The 15,987-nt window shown below is 36.9% G+C and overlaps 1 protein-coding gene across 1 annotated transcript in view; it reads right to left on the bottom strand.

Moving 5' to 3' along the window:
• Positions 1-15,987, bottom strand: part of CCSER1 (coiled-coil serine rich protein 1) — a 538,753-nt gene that overhangs the window by 484,112 nt on the left and 38,654 nt on the right. The window contains exon 3 of the mRNA XM_005418130.2: positions 7,795-7,888. Coding sequence (XP_005418187.1) covers positions 7,795-7,888 — 94 coding nt within the window. The remainder of the gene's footprint in view (positions 1-7,794; positions 7,889-15,987) is intronic.

Raw genomic sequence — 15,987 nt, 5'->3', positions numbered from 1 at the left:
TCCACTGAGAACACACAGCACAGGCACATTATCTATATCCCAGACATGTTTTAAACATATTCTGAGGAAAGCATAGCTAGAAGCTAGTCTTACATGCTCCCTTATCAACTAGGTTTGGTTACAACTCAACTTTTAAAGTAAAATACACTAAAAGATATTTAGGATAAAGTTAATTTGGTAGCAGTTAATCTGGTAGCAGTCCTAGGTTGTGTTTTGTTTTTCTCAACTAAAATAGGATTGCACCATTCATTTACATAAATAAGGGAACAGAAACAGGGCTTTCAATCCAGTATTTCTTTTCCAGAATATGGATCAAGATGCTGGAAGACTAACCTTATATTAGCCCATAATTTCTGACTAGTTCCATTCCAATTTAATACTAACTTCACTATTTCTTCTTCTCCTTACTCTCAGCACTTGACACTTCCAGAGTCCTAAGGCAGGCCTAGCCACAAGTGTGCAGTGGTTACTTGCAACTAACACAAAAACGCTCTTTTTATTTGATAGTGCCACACATCCCTTCACTTGCAAACCCTGCAGAAATCCCTTTCTTCCATGCTCAGTGCTCTTTCAGAAGCTATACACCCTGGTTAGAAAAGTCTAGAAGATGCCAAGTTTTATTCCATTCCCTGGAGACCCTAAGTTATTCCATTACTGTGCAGCATTTATTAAACAATGCTTCGGGGGAAAATGTGCAGCTTAGTAGAAGAGGTCATTCTGAAAATATACAAAAAGCCCTGTTATAACTTTTTCTAGATCTATGGAAACTAGTAGCATGTGACTTTCCAATCAATACTTCAAATCCATGCTGGAATTCAGACATATGAGTGAAATCAGGCTGGCCACACTTGTGGCTCATGATGTGGCTCTTCACCACACGAAGTTTGATGGAGGAATTGCAGGCATTTATTCAGCAAGACATTTTCTCTTGCAAAACTGAAAACTAACATGAACTCTACCTTTTGATTGGTGTTAGGACATCTGTATAGTGGTATAATTAAAGTAGTGAAGTCACACATCACTTTCTGCTTTTTTCATTATTAGTACTTACTTTTTTATTACCTTATTATCCAAAATTTGTAGTGACAGGGCAAGATGCTAGTTAGCTAAATACTCTTTAAACCTCCTCTTTGGCAGAGACACAGAGTTCTCTATTACTTTACTGTCACAATCTTTATTATGTTCAAAACCTTTAAGTATAAACCGAACTGCTATTGCACATTCCAAACAGAAACCTAAAGAAATGCTGTTGTAGTTTAGCCTGATCTGTAACACATACAACTCTAAAAGATGGCATTTGGCAATGACGGGGTCTCAGAAGTGCTCAAGGAGCTGCGTCCAGTTCCAATTAAAAATCAAAATAGGTCATTTGTCTGTAAGTGCAGAAACATAATCTGCTGCCAACAACACATTCATGAGCAAAGCAATACATTCAAATTACTGAAGTATTTCTGCTCCAGTTCTAAGCAACTTTTTGACAAAAATGCATAGTTAGGGTCTTTTTTTCCTATTATCTATTTAAAAGCAAATTAAAACCTTTGAAAAATTTGCTTTCCTTGCACTGACAAACTCCTGGTCAAAAAAAAAAAAACACCACCAAAAGACCAAAGGAGTTTCATCACAACTCAGCACTCCTACAGCCTACTAAAAAATTAATAAAAATAATTAATGTATTTAATTAATAAGACACAGGAGGAACTCCAAACTCATCACAGAATTTGCACACAGTTTGTTCATCACATTCAAAATACTTCAGTAACTACCTAATTAATATCACTGGGTCATTACACCAACAATTTAGTTTGGCTGGGTTCTGATGGCAATTGATCTGCACACTAGCTGGATTCCAAAGAAATAAAATACAAATGCCAGACTTCTGCTTCCTAAAAAAACAAGTACACTGTGCTTTTGTTGGTAAGGCAGCTAATATATAATACAGGGATGTTACTAAAAGACCATATTCTGATAAATTGAATTACTCTAATTTGACATTTACATAAGTATTTTTGTGCATCCACGTCAAAACCCTTTCTGCCTTCCCCTCAGTCTGTAAAACCCACGTTGTAATCTGTCATCTCATTCATAAACCTTGAGCAAGAACCAAAACATGTATTACCACAGAGTTAAAAACACACTTAAAATGCTTCTAAAAGACACGGTCTTAACTTAGGTTTGATCAAAATGTGTTCCATCTCTGAAAGTATTTGTTTTTTTAAGAGCTAAATAATATTTTGATGGATTATAAAGTTTCATATTCATATAAAATTTCATATTTGCACTTTTTTTCTCCAGCAAATTTGATAAATAATTTCATTTCTGAAATATGCTAAGTGAAGTAACTATGCTTCAGTATACAGTGGGTCACAGCTTTTCAGCTGAGGCTGGGGCATTTAATCCAAATCAGCTAAAGCACTGGCCAAAGACAAATCTCTCCTAAAAAGTTTAGCAAGCTACATTATTCAAAACTATTCAGCAAGCATTCCAGCAGCAACATGATGGATGCACAGGCCAGCGTGGGTACACAGCTAATCAATATCACACCCATGAACAGTCACTGCATAGTGTGCAGCCTGATGGGGAAGAGACAGGAGCATGTGCTTAATATTCAGCACCAGGAGCAGTCCCCCAGCTTTCAGCCACACCACTCACTGCAAATTCCAGCTACACACACATCTCTTTGGAGGAGGATGCAGGGCACCCTGCCACCCATGGCAAATACTTGAGGAATTACCAAAGCCCCTGGATAGCTATGCTTTCATGAACTTTCAGAAAAGGTTACTATTTACTGCAGTCCTGATTTAATGAAACACCAACCATATAAAACCCCTTAGTTTTCAATAGGCTACAGCACAACACCAGCACACAACTCACGCACATTAACGAGCATTACTTGAATAAACTCCCCACTGCTTGTATCACTGAATATAAAGGTCTTCCTCATTCATTTGACTAATCAATACTTGGAATCAAATACATCGTGTTTCACGAGGGAAAAGGAAAATGAATGAATTTAAATTAATGCTGTCACTTTCTATAAACCTGCAATGATTTCCCGCTATAGAAACCACTGACTTCATTATTTTACAACCAGAAATCAAAGCTGCAGCATATTTTAAAAGTCTAATTTACTCAGATTAATAAAAAGACACCCTCAAGACTCATCATGTATGTCATATTGTGCTTCATTTTAACCATTCCATCTTAAGAACAGTATGCAAAACTCTCAGTAAATCACATTGATTAATATTTTGAATTTGTATGCAGTAGCGCTCTGCACTCACTAAGTACAATATAAATATTATTTTATTAAATTTCAAAGCAGTTGTGTTAGGCAGGATAATAAAATGTCTTTGTCTCACATCCTTTGTCTCAACAACAGTCTTTAAAACAGAAGCAAAAGTAGTAAACTAAAGTAGTAAACTCACAGCGAGAAAGTCGGAAATGAGGGAATTCCAGACTCCTAAACCTGTGCTAAGACCAGCAAAGCACAGACTTTTATGTCCAAAGTAGAAGCATCTGCCTGAGGTTTGCAAGTGTCTCCTCAGCTTCTGTTGTACGGTTAGAGAAAAAGTTAGGGGTATTTTTAAATTTGCTAATTCACCAGTACTCAAAAGGATTTATAGCATCTTTTTGCAGGAACCTCATTCCATGAGGATGCTGCTGGAGGGCAACCAGCTCATTAGGGAAAAGCTGAGGGGACAGAACAAGAGCACAAGTGAAAAATGAGTTGGAGTAATAAACAAATAAATAAATACCACCATAAACAACAAAAGAGGTAACAGATCTTTGTCTCTTTCTCCTTTCTATTTCTATATTTTAATTAACACAGCATACCACTTTCTGGAACATCTCCTTTCCTACCAACTAGCTTGTAGCTCCTCTTGAAAGCTCCTGAATAAGATAATTCTCGCAGAAATCTTTCCAATATAATCTTATTTTCTATGCATAAATGGTCACTAAAACAATGCTAGATCAATACAATACAATTATTTTGTAAAATTAGTATAATATTGTAAGCTTCAGTACAAAGTCAGAGACATATCCTCACACTAACAAATATTGTTCTTTAAACCAGAGAAGCTAAAAGCAGAAACTATTCTAAATCATGTCTCAACTAACAAATCTCTAAAAAACTGGAGCTCCTAATGGCATTCAAGAGAATTTCTCAATTTGCCATTAATCAGTTCATCAAAAGTGTTTATTAACTGGGGCAGTACCCTTCAGAATTGTTATGTCTAAATTACTCAGCTTGATGTATACAGCCTCCTCACCAAGGTGTAATTTTTGACATTCAAGTTAGAAATGTGATGTTAGCCCTTGTATTCACATGTAATTTGTCATTAGAAATTGTCATAGCCTTTTAAAGAATAGTTATTCCTAGCAATTCCTTAATTATCCCTCTGTAACAAATGAAGAAAGAATTGAATAATTTTCCAATTATACCTCTTCATATTGCAATCTATTTGTTAAAATACTGAACAGAGCTTCTCTTGGAGCATTTCTCACCATAGTAATTCCCCACAGAATTGTTTATCAAAAGCCAAATAGAGCACAGGTGAATGGCAATACAGCTATAGGACTGATTGCTTTAACTAAATAAATGCTGCAATCAGCATCAGGACACAGAACATCAACAGGATTTTTACTGTACTACAAACAGTCACAGTACTGCTAATACCTTTGACTTCCAGAAGAGCATAGTGTTGATGTTGCTATTCAAAAAGCAGCATTTTGTGAATATTTTTATACTCATGAACACCTTTATTTTGATATCAGACTAAGAATACATGCATTAACTCTCAGCTGACTTCAGTATCACAACTGTGTGAATGTCAGATACACAGATCCCCTGCAAGTATTAGAGAAACATGAGGACCTTGTCAGGAAGGTAAACAAATACTGCAATAAAATGGATTAAATATGTAAAGCTGACATAATATAGGGCTGAATCTTCTATAGACAAGACCGCACGTCCATCTAACCTCTAACTAAAGGAGGCTCACAAATCTGTACAACCTGCAACTGTCCTGACCAAATTTTACCAAAGTAAGCCATAGGTAAACTCTTGAGCCCATAATTTTAAAGAAGATTTCACAAAGAGTTCAACAAACCTGCAACTGGCAAAAATTCCAGAAAATCATCTACTTTTCAGGCCAGTCACATACCTGAAGAATTAAACAGTCCTTTAAATATGTTTAATTCCATTAGATCAATATGTTCAATATGTCCAAAATTCCATTAGAACAACATGTTCTACAGTAACAGTACTGGTGCGTCCTCCATGTGCAATCTGCGATCTTCTTGTTTCTGGAGCAGTCAGAATTAAAAATCTTTTAAAAAACATACATTACTTCCCAATTATCCAAAACAGCTTATATGTGCGTGCCCAGAAATATGATCAATTTCAGTCTGATTAATTTATGGAAGTGTAAAGCTCTGCATTAAATTAACTTTATGTCTTTAACGTGATAATTTCTCAATTATGGTGCCTGTAGAAAAAAAGGCACCAAAAATATTTGCTAATGTAATTTAATTGAAAAAGTTTAGAAGAATTCTATTTAGGTATGAATAGAGATGCCTCTTGGGAAAAAAAAAGCATACCCAGAAGTGAAAACAGAGAACAGAATGACTTGTAATTACTGAAAATAATTTTTGTTGAAATTTCTTAAATCCTGAAAGTTGGCCACAACTTCACAAAGGAATCAGAAAAGGAATTTGTTAAAAGTGTTTAAATGTCAGTATCTAGTTCAAGGCTTTTATGCACTTCAGTGGTATTCAAATGCTAAGTCACTAAAAATCAAGCATACTGCCTCAATATCTTAATACAAATTAAGGTGATGACTTACAACCACATTAACCATTCTGGGCCAGATGTTCAAGCAAAATAAAGATATCAGCTTTTTTTGGTAAAATTTAGTCAACTTCATACTGTGGCTCTACCCTTCCAAATCTTTCCTCCAAGTGAATGACTTTAAAAAAACAGTGAGAGCTAGAGAAATCCTAAATTTTTTACAGCTAGGTTTAGCACCAAACCAATAAAGCCAAAGAGTAAATATTACTAAAATAAACACATTTGTGTTTAAAGACAATGTGCATACCACAGTGTGTGTCTCTATTTTATTGCTCAGAATAGAAACAGTCACCATTCTTCAGAGGACAATGTAGATCTCTGTTTTAAAAGCATCTCATTTGCTCTAGATAATGAGCCAAGAGCAGGAAGATTATGTGTCATATCACATCTCCATCTTAATTATTTCTCTATCAAGTATGTCGCTTAGACATTATTATTTTAGCTGCTCCAGAAGCTGCTACAAAATCTTTGTAATCATATACTGGACATAACTTTTCTTTCACTATTAATTCAGTGTGATGTAAAAGAAGAGAAGAAAAACAAAGGTCAGGCCAAGTGCAACACATTAGAGAAGTTTACTAATGGAAAATAATTCTGCCAGTTAACTCCTTTCCAACCACTCCAGGGAAAATAAGTCTGAAACCCATATAATTTTTTATAAAATGTAATGTTTGTTTCTGAAGCCTTTTGAAACTACATTTCTTTACCCATCATTCAACTTTCTGTAAACAGTTAATAGCACTATTCAGAATGGGCTATAAAATTCCTTTTCTGTGCAGTTCATTTATTGCATCCCAGCTTCCAACAATTTAGAAAACTATAATCATGCACATATTACTGCTGCAACCCTCCACTCCATACTCCCTACCAAAGCAAACAGAACAGATGTTTCATCCTATAAGTACATATGCAAACAGGTTTAAAAGCACGGCACAATGGTTAAACAGAATTATCATAGAGATAATTCAGATATGTTCACAGAACAATCAAACACAGAAAATATCAAACAAGACCACAGTTCCAGCAGTTCATCTGTAACCATTGCTAAATTTGCATCTAAGAAGGAACCAGAACTGAAGATGGTCCACACCAGCCAGCATATGTCTCAAAAAACCCACTTCCACAGGAGTCTGCAAGAATGTGCACTATGGGCATCTGTGTGGGAGAAACTGGAATCAGGGACCAGCAGGTAAAAGAGAAAGTGAGAACTCCTCAGGCTTAAACTCACAGCACTGCCAGAATAGAGCATCACAATAGAGTACAAACCCAGAACTCTACCTGGGATCAAGCACAAGTCCCACACAGGTTTGAAGACTCCAAATCCTGCTGAGTTTGCAGGACTTCTATTCACAGACAAGGCCCTGCTGTCCTACATCCCAGCAAAGGAAATTCCTCTTCATAGGTCCAACAACTTACCTTGCATAATCCTACTATAAAATGGTAGTAAACACAGTATATAGCAATAGTTTATTGCTATTAACCAAGGCAGTGCAACAAGGCTTTAACCAAAGGAGAGAGAAACCATCAAGTTACACTGATGTTTCAAGCCAAACCTCCTTTATTTGAAAAATATTATTCTGGCATACACAAAATGTGATCACAATTACTCCACCGATGCTCTTTTGTTAAGTGCCTGGGGTAGGCAGCAGTCATTTTAAGTATTTAGAAAAACAGATGGGTCTGTTCTTGGTACTGAAATCCTGTAGCTGTAAAAATCACTTCCATTTTATAACTGACCATATGAAGTCCAAGTGCTTTATAAACAGCATTTTTCCCATTAATTACAAACACATTTAGAAATAACTCTAAAAAATTAATATCACTCTCCTCCTTCCAAGAAAATTACTCCTTTTTATTTCCAAGTAATTGTATTGAACATATTTGCCTTTTATTCCTAGAATAACATTACCTCACTAAAGACAGACAGCGTTTATCTGACTTACCAGAACGCTGGTGATGTTGCTCTTCCAGGAACTCCAAGTCAAGCATTAGGTCATCTTCATCCAACTCACAGGAACCCAAGTTATTCAAAACATCCTAGCATAGATTAAAAAAAAAGAAAAAAGGAAAAGAAGCATTAGAAACATTTAGACAGATGTTTTAGCCAAATTGCTCTGCATAAAATTATTTCCCATCAGATCTGGAAAACATTTTTAAGGAGGAGCTACAGAAATTCATTCTGCTAACATTAGACCAGTGAGAAATGGTTATGAAACAACTGTCCAACCTCAAAAGTGTTTGTCACTGTTGTCTTTTTACAGGACCTCAAATATTTAACAAAAAAACCCAGAAGTACAAGTAATATCATCTACCTGTTCAGTGATGGTTTTGCGCCTTTGCAAGTTTAATCATAACTTTTTATGAAGGTAAAAAGTTATTTTTAGCACAACATAAAAGTATCAGTGCATGTTTTTTATTACATTTTGTAATTCTGAGCACTACCTGCCCTTACTAATATACTTAGAAGAGAGATTTACTGTTTTATTTATCAAAAGGATAAAGAGATGCAAATGTAACATAAACAGGAAATTCAGGCATGAATTATCAACTCATCAGTTTTTAAGTACTTATGTGGGTGGCAAAGGCTTATATAGACAGAGAAGAAACCTGACCCTTAAGTGTAGTTGCATAGGTCTCCATTACCATTTGTTTGTCAAGTCTTAACCACAGACAGATAAGGCATGTTTACAGACAGGGATAATAATTCTCCATCTTCTTCTCATGTTTATTTTAGTTTACTGTCATTTCTTTTGATGTGGTAATACATTGATTTTCTCCACAGTCACCAACACTGAACCAAAGCTAATACAATGCCTTCTCCAGCTAGCATTTTGGTTGCTGATCAACAAGCAATACTGCAGGGCTCAATTTTTCAGTCCATCCACAGGCAAGTTAAGTCATTAGATGCTGCGTGGGATGGATGCTGGCAACCTGTGCACTGCACATGCTCCCAACACCAATGTAACATAACAAATCAGAGTGAAAGAGGCCAGGTTATTGTCCTAAAGCACTGAACTGTCTGGGAGATCTCCGCATAGCAATCTGCTGTATAGAAAGTAGAGAAATATGACAGTAATATACATTAAACTAGTAAAAGCCCTTCTTGACTTCAGTTCCAATCGTATTTTTTTTAGGTTCCTTCTAATTCTTCAAAATTTTCCCACCACAATAGATGCCACCTCTTATTCCTACTCACCACTTGCACCTATCTAACCCTTTGAAGAATTTATTTCTTCAAAATCTGTTTTCTACTCTTTCACAAACAACATACATGCAACACAAGGACTTTTTCTTGCATTTTCCCTGACTTATATCAGCACAAGAAACCTCTTATGAGATACAGAAGCCACTGCTAATGCTGTTACTAGATTTTTGCTCTCTTTTTAAATGTAGATGCTATTATGCACTCAAACTTAATCAAATGGTATATTAAACTCAGACAAAGTACCACATACTTTGTTTATATAGTTTTTTCCATGTAACAAAAACATTTGGTGAAAACATCCAGAAGAACAATCCCTGCAATTTTTAAGCAACAGCTAAAAGTTTTTCATGCCAGTAGAGGCAAAAGGTAAAAAGGTTGGAGTACACAGGTCTGTTCTTTACCTTAAAATTATTGTCTATACTACAGTTGACCAACTGAAGCCACATTGATATTAATGCTGAGCATCCTTCGATAAGCTACACTAGAAAGGAGCAATGAATTCATGTTAATTGAGCATCTCCTACATCCTGGGCAGTAATTTATGTGTGATCTGAAATCCCGGGAGATTGCCTGCAAAAACATAGTGACTCACAGCCTTCATCAAGAAACAAATTCCATTTGATTTGGAACAAACAAACACAAACAGAACCACTATTTTCTAAACTGAAGAGCTGAAAAACCATGTAAGAGGGACCAAAAGAAAAAGAGTTGTATTCAACTCTCCTCCTGCTTAATACTGCTTTTCAGGAAGATCTTCACCACCTGAGTAACGCTTCGAGAGCAGGCAAACAGTGCTCCCTCTATCCTCTCTGTCCTGCAAGGCTGACGTACATCCTGCTCCACACAGCAACACCTCTTCTCGTCCACCTGAGCTAAGGGCTCCCAGCTGCCCTCCCAAAGCACCTGTGACCCCTTTGCTTCCCTTTCCTACAGCCTCTTCAACTGCACCAACAGCAGGCAAGCTGAAATGACATAGCAAAGCGCCCTTTATTCTTTCATAAGTACCTCCTCCAGGCAAAGAATCTCCCTCTGTTCCCAGGAGTTCACTTGCTGTTTATAAAGGGAGAAATTACAGGACTGGGACCAAACAATTTGAGCAGCTACTATCCATCATGGCAAGAACAAAGGCTTGACAGGGCTGCTTCATCTCCAAGGATGCCAATGATGGCAGTCTAGCTGATTCCCTGCTCTGACAGCCCATCCTGTTCTTCCGTGGACACAAACCAAAAATGAACTCACAAATGCATAAAAGCCCACCCAAGCAGAGAGCACTAGTTAGATTCCCAGAGCTGTTCTAAGTAGTATTTTCTAAAAACATGTAATTAGAAAATAAGAGAGCTGAGCTCTCAGAACGACCTGCCTAATGTCACAGCACAGCTCAGCGATACCGCCACGAGTGCACAGCAACGTCCTCCCACCCCTCTACCTCCTCACAGAATTCATTACTCCTTTGTTGCTATGATAATTAGCAAAAATTGTAATTTCCTTTAAAGTTTAATATCTCTTGACCCTTTGCCCATTCTTTCTCTCACCACTGCCACAGAGGTCTTTGAAGAATAACACAATTAAATATTAAAAAAACTAAAATCAGAGAGAGATCAAGCCCTAAAGAGCATTCCAAGTGAGTAGTTTCAAGGCTTTGCTACATAAAGAAAAAGAAACTAATTCTTCCATCAAAGTCTCAAGGAACCATTTGTTGTCTATTTAGAGTGGCATATCTTTTATTTATTTTAGGAGGCAAACCATTTAGTTAAGGCACAACCTTGCAGCAAAAAGTTCCTTATTGACCCTGTAATAGCCCTTGAGAAGCCTTAAGACATACTTCCTACCTCCAGGGTATGCTTGCCTTCTACTACCATTTTGACTTTATAACGGACTCAAAATTAACATGATGGTGCTTTTTTCTTCCAGTCTATCTAGAAATTGATCATAACCTGTGAGAAGAGCACGTGAACACGCTTAATCAATCATCTGCCCATGTCTCAGATTTTCCTGGTCAACACAGCCTGCAGCCAGTTTAAAAACTAATAAATTCAGTTTGCCAACCATACTTTCTACCTTTGAGTTGGTGGACTACCACTGTTATTTTAAGAAGTTTCTATTCACACAAGAATTCAGCAGTAATAATTTAAAGGTTACAAACTCAGCCTAAACGGTAGCGGTTCATACAACAGCTCAGGATGTGCTAACCAATAATGGCTGTAAGCAGAACAGGATGCTCGTCTAAGGATATTTCAAGTCATCAGTATCTTCTTATTAACATTTTCATATTTAAAATTCTTTCAGCAACCACAAGAAGTACAAACTGCTATTTTCATCCAACTGGGTATCTTACACAGGATTCAATGAATTCAATGGTACTCAGCTCAGTCTGGGCCTAGTTACAACTTCATTAACAGTCTTAAGTAATATGACCTACAAATAGCTTTAGTATGAAAAGATACCCAATGGTTTGCACAGGTACAGTTCAGAAACAGCTAAAACTTGTTTAGTAATAGAGATGTACCAGGCACACAGTTCCCCTAGCTAGTAAGTTTACTCAGGCTTTTTGAAAAGGCTTTCCTTCCTACACCTCCTTAGTACTCTCCCTATCTCCTTTCTCTCTTCCCAGTTTCCCTTCCTAAGAAGGGCAAATGAAAAGAACTCTAGTGCATAATACATAAATTTTAGTCCCTTTCCAGAATAGCAAAGTATTTAATTATTTTTATACCTGTTCAGTTCAGAGGACAACACTAAAAATGAGTCTGGAACAAGTAACAGCAGCTTTAGCAGTAAATATATATAAAATGCCTAAGGTAATATGTCTCAAATCTACCACTGGGCTTTAAATAATAAAAAGCAAATAACATCTCTTTATGAAGGCTTCTTTACTATGTTTTTTTTCCTAATTATTATTCCAAATAACTAACTTAAGCACACAAATACCTAGTCAAATTACTGCTTATGGAATTACAGTATAGTCCTCTAAAAACTAACTACTTTGCTTTTTAAAAATGGCAATAAAACACACATTTGAATATGTAAATACACTAGTGTATATTATTTTGTTAAGCAACATAATTCAATTCCACATGGACCAAGCAAAACTGTATTAGTTGCACAATACATATAAACCAAGCAGGCTAAATCCATGCAGAACTGAGTATTTACAGCTCATAGATAAAACCAAGTTTAATAATTGGGTTGAGGTAACAAATCTCCCCATTTGAACCAGCCAGTAATCAGTGGCACCAATCAAAAGATTAATTTCTTCATGTTGTCACGCATCTTTGCTCTACACTTACTGCTCTTCTAAACAATTGAAATAATCCACTAACCCCAAGGTCCCCAAGGCTGCAGACACAGATTCTCTGTCATTACCAGCATTTTTGGAATGTTCTATCTGTTATCTTCAATGTTATTTTAATTAACATGTACTCCCTGGTCAACATGATATTCAAACAACTTTTGTATATTTCTCAAGGCCTATAGTGGTCATCTTGAGAGAGATTCAGGCCTGATAAATCTTGTTTTGCTGAGCAAGGGGATGCAGTTCTTTTTTTTCTGACCAGTGTTTTTGGTTACCACACACAGGTTGAATCTGGGGCCTTGCATTTTCCAATGTATTTCCAGGCTCTTTTACACAGACTGAGATTTCCATTTCACTGCTGAATTGTGTTACTGCAACAAAATATTGACTGTTTGCTCAGAGATTGTTCAAGGGCTTTGAGAACCTGAGGTCCAGTAAGCAATTAAGCTACAATTGCAAGCATTGGCATGTTTGCAATTACTCAGTTCAAAACCATTTCTCTCAAACACATCCATGGCTGAAGAAAATATACACCGGTTAAGGTAACATTGGTTATAAATACATTGCTATAACCTCACTGTCATGAACATGAACATACTGACTACATTTCATTCTTTAATGGATCTTTTGGTCAAGCTTTGCCCTGTTTGACACTCTTCTGTCGTGGCACTTCCTCTGATGCTTGCCTTGCAAAATTCTCACTGCTGCTGCAACTAAATTGAGCACTTGAGATTTGGTCATGGGCATCCCTCTTGGAAACCTGAGTCTTGAACACACACAGACCTACATTTTTCCTCAACTGTCTGAAATTCTGAAATTCTGTCCCACTGCCTCTTCAGACGCTATTAGGAAAGCCCGAAATCTCAGGGGAATAATTTTTTTAACACTTTTTTCCCCAGAAATAATAGCAAGGGTCTCATTTCCATAAGTGATTATGCAGCGATCACTGGATTTTCAAAGATATTTTTAGAAATACAAGAACAGTATTTTAAATTCACTTTGGGTTCTGTTTTGCTTTCCTTTCCTCTCACATTGGCCTCAAGACACCTTTCTAATTGTCTTCCTCTGTATAAATGTTCTTAACTACTTTCTAAATACAGATTTTCATATATTACTGGTAGGAGAGGGAAGGACATTTCCAAAAGGTAAGGATTTAATGTTCACGTCTCCCCATTGAAATTATGTAGTAAATGTTAATATCTAATATTATAGATTCCTTTTTTCCTTTACTGTATAAATATATGTGGGAGGCTATTCGAGATCAATGCCTTCACAAGAGTATATAGAAAACACACTCTAAGGAGAACCATTTGATTTTTTGTAAAGTCACATGTATGACAATTCACCTGTATCAACTGAGGGTCACTGAATATCTGATGCTGGAGAAGAACAAAATTAAATACTTATTTCAAGACTGAAATGATTTCTAAAGATTGCCGAAGGATAGTACTTCATCAAAATTGTATTCAACAAAGGAACGTGGCATACAATCAGCATAAGAATGAAAACTGAGACATACTCAAGGAAAAAGAAAGACCTTGAGCTATTTAAAGTAATGTTAGCTGCTGGAACTGTACCTGAATAATTCATGGACATAATGAAGTATTTCCCCTTCTGCTCTCTCCCACACACTTCAAAGGGAAAATGAAAGTATATAAAATCCAGCAAACAGAAAAACTTTTAAAAACATAGAATCTCTGCCAACAGCCTGAAAATCTTAGTATCAAGTGTAAACCTTATGGATTACTTTCATATACCAAGAGCAGCTTAAAACAGTTATTTTCTCCTGAACAGCACCACCCAAAAAGCTTATTATTCACTACACGAATAAACTGAAGACTTTAGAAAAGACAAAACAAATGTTGCCATGTTTGGTAAAAACATCTTTTGTAGCTAATATGTGAAAATCCGATTATTTAATAAATTAATGTGCCCTTAAGAACCAAAGACAGAAAATTAACAGTGGAGGGAACAGTCTAACTACATAGCTCAGATCCATCATGCTATTCTTCAAAATATTTTCTGCGTGCACTCTTTCAGCCGTATAAGGGAAGAGCAGTACTTTCCACCTGATTGGTGCTTCTGCCCTTTCGATTCTCCCTGTGCATTAAATCAATGTCTGCAATGATGCTCCTCTTGCCTGAGTGATCATAACTAATGGAGTCTCCCAACAGGTCTCAGGCTGGCACTCACCCACGCAGGGCTCGTCGTGCCACAGATCCAGCCCGGAGCCACTCAAGGGAAATGCAGCCAAGCCCAAGAGCTGCTGGTGGCAGGAACAGGACCTGCCCATGCTCCTGTCCTGCCACAGTGTCAGTCAAAAATAGAGGGGCAATAGCCGGTGTTTTGGCAGCACAGGAAAGCCACAAATAGTATAACTGCTAACAAGACAAAAGTTTTTGTAACACTGCTAAGCACGGGAATATTAATAATATGCAGTTGAAACAGAGAATAGTGACATATTTGCACAAGCCATGTGTAGCAAAACATACAAAAAACCTCAGAAAGATGATAACAAAGGTGATGTGACAGGCAGGAGAGAGACAAGCGTTGGAATCAGAACTAATCGTCACTCCAAAAATTAGATGACCTATAGGAGAGGTGGATAAAGTCCCCATCCTTTCCTTTTGGAGTGGAGGCTGACAAGGACAAAGCCAAGGATGAGTGCAGAAAGATGAGGCAGGAAGAAGCAGCACACATTGGATCCAGTTTCCAACAGTTCAGAGAGCAGAGCCCGGCCTCCACAGACCCTGTGAGGGCGATGGCAAGGACCATCCCAGCAACACTGACCTTGTTCCTCATTTCCTAAACAATCCCATTTTTACTTCAGCAGCCATCTTTAATTCATACACATACGTGCACACACCCACCTGCAACACAGGCACAGGTATACAGCTCTAAAGAGAACTGGGAGGCAACAGGTGGCCTCAGCATTTAGATCGTAGTTTTATACAATTTTAAGATAATTTAAGCAATTTTAAGCATCTATCATAGCATTCTAAATTAATGTTCAAGTCAACCCTAGATAAGGATCAACTCTTGACAGACATGATAAAAGACAAGAGTCACCTAACCCTGAATTCACTATTTGTCAAGACTTTTAAAGTAAAAGCCACACTGAAAATGTGCCAAAGCTTCCATGAAGCAAAAAGCCTGAGAACAGCATCTATGAAAAAAAGGAAAAAACTATCAGAGAGGTGCTTTACTTAATAGTTGCCACTCTTTCAAATAATTTTAGAGTGTTGAGATTCACTTTGGTTGTAAACAGAACCAAGACAATGGGATTTTCTCTGTTCAAAAAGGTATGTATGTTTTCCATACATCAATCTGCAATTTCATCTACAGAATCCTAGGGGGAAAAAAAAAAAACCACTCTTAGGGAAGTATGAAAATTCATTCAAAAAAATTCAATGAAGCTTAAAGGGACCAAACAAAGCTTCCTTTAGTAACTATTTTTTCCCCTCCTCACTCACACATACATATGCGTTCCTCCCAGCAGAGGGACACATCTGCAACGTAGTCTGCTTTATGGATTAGTTAATATTTTTACAGCTTTTGTAATAGGCAAAGTGTTATGCAAGCATTCTAGTGCAGTCATTATCAGAACACAGCTTTGTGTAATTTTTCTACACTCTCGCCAGA

The sequence above is a fragment of the Geospiza fortis genome, unplaced genomic scaffold, assembly GCF_000277835.1.
Source record: "Geospiza fortis unplaced genomic scaffold, GeoFor_1.0 scaffold11, whole genome shotgun sequence".
In the NCBI taxonomy this organism is placed as follows: Eukaryota; Metazoa; Chordata; class Aves; order Passeriformes; family Thraupidae; genus Geospiza; species Geospiza fortis.
The sequence above is the reverse complement of the archived record's forward strand: the minus strand, read 5'-3'. Positions and strand labels throughout refer to the sequence as shown.